The 6,000-nt window shown below is 40.6% G+C and overlaps 1 protein-coding gene across 1 annotated transcript in view; it reads right to left on the reverse strand.

The window, feature by feature from the left end:
• LOC139717039 (uncharacterized) overlaps nucleotides 1–5,696 on the reverse strand; it is a 93,627-nt gene extending 87,931 nt beyond the window's left edge. The window contains exon 1 of the mRNA XM_071628551.1: nucleotides 5,400–5,696. Within this exon, the coding sequence (XP_071484652.1) occupies nucleotides 5,400–5,541 (142 nt within the window). The 5' untranslated portion in view covers nucleotides 5,542–5,696. The remainder of the gene's footprint in view (nucleotides 1–5,399) is intronic.
• Nucleotides 5,697–6,000: the final 304 nt, after the last annotated feature.

The following is a 6,000-nucleotide window of genomic DNA, read 5'->3' on the forward strand; positions in this document are numbered from 1 at the left end:
GTTGTGGAACAGATGGATGGGTAGTGAATCACACCAGTCAATGAACAATTATTTGTGTTCACAAAGAAATATCAGTGTAAAACTTTCTCTAATTTATTCTTCCCACTGGTCAGTCTGCCTGAGAAACTGATCAGGTTTCCCAGGTAACAAACAATTTTACTCATCTGCCATTGGGTCGTTGCCAGCCAGGTCAGCTCTTTCAGGCATTTTTGCCTAGTCTCTTTTCAGTCAAACAGGAAGTACCTCTCTTTTGCTGGTTTTTTTTTTTCTGCTGCAGTTGTTTTGCTTTTGTTTTCTACTGACCTCTCTAACAGGAAATACAATTTGCCCTCCCAAGCTCTTCCACTTCTCATTACAGTTCTGTGGATAACAGCTAGAAAGCATTCTATCACTTGCAACTGATTTCTTGGAACATTCAATGAGTACATTTCCTCTCACTAAGCAGCACTGGAATCAATCACACAAAAAGAAAAAACTAGGTGGAACAATGTTAACCAAATGCCCACTTCCTGTTTCTGTGTGCTTAGCACCATCCAGAGAGTAACAGCAGGCAAACATTGGTAGCCTTCGCCCAAGAAGTAGGCCTATCTACAGCACACCTTATCTTCGAGCAAAGACATTCACGAGCAGAATCAACAAACCATACATCATGTCCTGTCACTAGCTTTCATATTGCACAGCACATGGTTGTAAAGTGCACATTTGTATTCAAACGGGAAAGTCTATTTCATACGTTGGTTCAAAACAATTCATGTCAAGTTGCATGCATCAGACAGCCAGAAATTGAACTTGGAACGAAGCTGTGTTTTTCTGAACCCCAGTGCCCCAGTTTCTTTAGGAACACTGGGACAGGCTGTCATGGGTAGTAAATTACTTACAATCACCACGGTTAATCTGGATACCAGATGTAAAAATCATGAAGATGAAGAAAAGGTTTCAGTCACATCACGAATTATGATTATATACATGTAATAATGCTAATATTTAATAAGCTACAGTTGTACCTCACAAAGTTCAAATTCTGACACTTGGTGAAATCTTGCCGCAACAGCAACGTCTCCCAACTGACCTTAATATTCAAAGCACAGACTGGGAGACAAAGTCTAGGGCGTAGTTAAGAAACCACTAGACTGGTATGATGTATGGTATGGGTTGTGCTTCACGGTAACCCAACACTCGCTTTACATACTATGCATGCTGCAGTTTTCACATGTCAGCACCTGAGCTTCTCACATACAGCATTTTCACACTTACACAAGGGCTCATTTGTTATCACGTTTCTGAAACGTGTATCCTAACATGTTGGGAGTCATGAATCATTACTGACGAGCCGAGTCTCCTAGAAGACAACAACACTATACACACAAATGAATTTCCATGGAGCATCTGCTTCACACACACCGTGGCCTGTTTAATTTACATTTAAGTTTCATACATTTACTTGAACAATGTACGACAGTAAGTGAATACATTATCAAGCTATGCTTCACCACTCAATCATGTTTTAGTGGTCACGCCGATCACACCGCACTTGGCATTCTCAGAATAAAGAAAAACTCAAGAGGAAATCTGGACACTTCTGAACAACCATTACCCGTAATACTGGTGTTCCATTTGAAGCATATTTGTGAGGAACACGATTTATGTTTGCTTTAAGACCTACCTTGTATAAAGATGAAAATAATTCATCCATATAATCGATATTAAACTTGTTCCTCATGAGTTTGCAAACGTGTTCCTTGGTAAATCTGAACTAGCTCCCAAGTTCACCCATGTCCCTGGCCCAGAGCAGGCGGCCAAGAATGAGTCGTGGGAGAGAGAGAGTGATGCACAGGTCTTCACAACAAATTCATGACTCACTTCATCTCAAATTTCATCCCAGTCCCTCCAAGGCACTGATGGTTCCCTCTGCTTCCAGTTATGATAATCTGTCCTCCTTATATTACTCTTCGTCTTGTCTCTCACGTAACCTCAGGTTTGCATGTCACAATTAACATGGCGGTGATGTGTGTTGGCATGGGAGTGATTTTCTTTGAAGTGTACATTTCAATTAGGGCCCACTCATTTCTGCGGCTATATGAGAAATTATTGCAAGAGACGGGATACACTGTCTTTGTTACAGCTATAACTGTGATGATGACTTCAGCACAATTTTTAAAAAAACTGAAGACGAGGCTGGCTACAGAATCAGCTTGGACATGGATGCAGCCAGCAGAATGTGGGACAAGTTATTTCGAAGTCCTACATGTTGTAAAGGACAGCCACATTGTATGGTCTCCATGTCATGTGGCTTGATGTACAACATTTCCATGAAAGTAGATAATATCACAACACGTCTCACTGAGAAATTATTGTCACACATCTTCCATGTACACATACCTACATTCATTTGGGGGTTATCTAAATTTCTACAAACTTGTAGCTTGAAGTCTAAAAAATGTAATTCTGTCTTTTCAATACCATTTATTCAGCCTTAGGGATTCCAACATAATCTTCCCAAGAGCTGAATTATGCATGTATCAAAATACAAAGAGACAAAGGAAGATTACAATAATCACATTCTTTCTTTCCTGATCCCCAACCTTGGTTGGAAAGCAGGAGGGCCAGGAAGAACCCAAATGAATACAAAGGGACAAATTTCCTCCACAGCAATCTCTGACTTATCTGTGCACAGATGGGAAGGAATGATATCTCTCTCTATCTCACCAATCCCACGACACAAGAGCAACTCCTCCAGAGAGGACCATGGGAAGGCGAAGACAGGAAACGCGGCATTAGAGCCACACCACAGGAAAGGCAAAATCTGGCATCAGTTGGGATTTGATTTGGAGGGTGGCCAATAATACCGGCTCCACTATTATTCCAGGCGGCAATCCCCACGATTGTTGTATTCACAACTCGTGCAATTGGAAGAATTGTTTGACTGGTAATGTGATGAACCACATTCTCTCTCTCTCCCAAAGTGTAGACAACACATCAACAGAGTGATCACAATGTGGTCAAATTATGCACAGTGGGATAATCAAAGGCTAAAATTGGTTAACCCTTTTTGTGTCACGGACTTTGGACAGTGTGTACAAGGCTTTGGGTTTGTCTATCAATCAACACTCAAAGCACATGAAGTAATAATGAGTATTAGTAACTAACTACAAGTGAGAGCAGGTGATATATGAGCCATTAACTAGCTACTTCTTCAATAGTAACCACTAGTGTGCTCTTCTTTGTACCAACTGTAACGATCTAGTATCGTGCTCTCCCATTATAACTAACACGGTTATAACGAAATTCTCGGTTACAACGAAGTGATTATTAAGACCACAATGTTCATTACCCACTCTTTGTTTTTTAATGTTTCTTTGTTCGATTATAACAAAATTTTGATATAATGGAAGAAAACTGCCGGTCCTGAGGACTTTGTTATAATGGGAATCACCTGTAGTACCATGAAGCTCCTTAGTAATACATTCTGACTAATCTCAACTACAAAGCAAATCAAAATGCAACATGATACCATGGTGACTGTGTAAGATGCAGAAAAATAGCATGGAATTTCAACAAGGTTCCACTATGCGAGTATGTCTTCAAGAGCATGATTGTCATGGGGGTTATTTGTTGGAATATTAATACTAGTGTTTGCAGGATTTGACTTCCTGTAAGCTGTGGTAAGTTCTGATAACAGTGAAATACTGCCTCAAAAATCATTTGACAAATCAGAGCCAGTTTGTAAATCAGCAAAACAGATATCTTCATTTTTGTGAAACACAGATAAGCCACAGCTTTAGAATGCAAGAAATTATGGCAGCCCTTTAGTAGCACTGTTGTTGTTGCTGTTGTTGTTGGTGGTGGTGAATCAAAATAAACATGTGATTGGGATGTCAGTTAGTACTGGTTGTAGCCATAAATCATCAGCTTGAAATAACTAGAGCATAGAGAATAAAATCCTTCATGCACGACTGCTTATCATTACACAATCCCTCTTAACAGCCCTCCCCAGGGACTGTGCTTATTGTTTTCATTAATAATGACGAGAATCACTGATTTCCCATGCATTGATTTCAAGTACCTGGTATATACAAGCCTCATAACTGCCTCACTTCACAATCATAATTCAAGCATTGTGATAGAATAATCACTGCAGTGAAAGGGTTGCATCCTACAATTGTAGTTTTCTGGTATGAAATAATCTTAGTATTAAAAACATAACATGCAAACACATCTCTTTTTGGGTGGTCACTGTGATGACCACAAGGCCTTGCAAATAATGTTGCTTCAAGGTTATACCTGACTTAGTTAATCATTATGAAGGCATTCAGCATTATCCTATAAAAAAGGCGATATATAGGATGGTGACAAGATAATATGCCAAAGAGAAATGTACTTCAAAAAAAGACAATTTCAAAAAAAGAAATGTAGCCTCAGCATGTAAAAAAGCAAATAGACAAAATGTTGCAATTCATCTACGCATAATTTAAAGAAAGTTCAGCATATCAGCGACATGCCTCAAATTGAAAAGGCTAGACTGATTGATGACAAACCAGGGGCAATTCTTACTTCTTACATTATTCTGTCATACATGGGGCCTACATGTAACATAATGTTCCATTGTGGCATTAATATTCTCCTACCAAACAGCATCACAACACTAACCAATGTCCACACACAGTGTCAGGATACCACCACAGCACAGCCGTCCTTTGAGAAACAGTCCTTAGCAACTCACACTCGTGATACATACATTTTCACAATACAGCATTCACATACACTATATACCAGTAGTAGCACATAAAGCATGACCACATCTGAGTATTTGTTTAAGTTCCAACTCCATTGATACCATATTATAACCAAGATACCATTAGTAGGGTCCTATCACTTAACAGTAATTTTCATATTTTTTTTTATACCAACTAGTGTGATCTCACAGGGGGTATCTAAAATGTTGAAAAAGGTTCTAAGTAATCTAAGCTAGGTAGATCAATCAGGGTGACAGGGAGATGGAGAAGATCAAATCCACACTGCATGATAAACAGGGATGGGCATTGTAGATCTAGCATGCACCAATCCCCAGTCTACATTTAGGTGATGAGGAGGACTTGGTTGGCCTTCAGCAATCATAATCATCTACCGGGGGTACTGTTCTCTCTTTCTCTCTCTCTCTCCCTCTCTGTGTATCATCACTCCATCTAGTCATCCACTGGCACTGTTCCTCAGAGCAGAGCTCAGTTACAAAATTAGACTGAAATCCAGTCACCTTATCAATTCTTCATCTATCCCTTTCCATCTATTTCTCCTCCTTCTCATGAGCTGCACCCATGGCATTTAGAAGCTACGAGAACAACTGATTCAGCTATTGAACGAAACGGCTGGCAATCATAGCATGCAGGAAACCCATACGATACCTTTCTCCACTTCAGCAAGGATGAGGTCGATGTAATCCTCAGATAAAGGTTCTCCGACAACCACGAGCATGAAGTGGGAAAGAGACGCTGGAAATCCAGCAGAAATGCTGGGCTGGGCTGTACTCTCCTCCACCGAAGCCATGTTTTGTTTGTTCCACAGACAACTTGGCTGAGGTGGCTCGAATAGATTCAAGCAAGAGGCAGAAGCTTTGTGTCAACGAGAGAAGAGAAATCTATCGGTCCACAAAACTGGTTATAACCAACTGCGCAGTCTTGTCGGGGCCGCTGTATACGAGCTCCGCTCTGAAGTAATTTGATGATGAGAGAGAGATCGAGAGAGACCTCCACACACACAAGAGTCGTAGGGTGCGCACGTGCGTCTCTCGTCCGGTGCACTTTGTGTTGGTAAAAGTGGGCAGGGCATTTGCTCGTAGTCTACTCATTCCAGACAGTATTTTTTATATTCACTGAGTAACCGCCGAAGAGTGGGATTCAATTTGCGCCCTCTACGGCTTTGGACTGTACAGCCTAAATAGGGCTCTGATTCTCATCAAAGTGATTTTCTCCTCACCTGGAGTCCACCACCTACTCATTATAAGCT

This window comes from Diadema antillarum, unplaced genomic scaffold (genome assembly GCF_040938485.1).
Source record: "Diadema antillarum isolate AM-2024a unplaced genomic scaffold, OU_Dant_1.0 scf00000071, whole genome shotgun sequence".
Taxonomy (NCBI): domain Eukaryota; kingdom Metazoa; phylum Echinodermata; class Echinoidea; order Diadematoida; family Diadematidae; genus Diadema; species Diadema antillarum.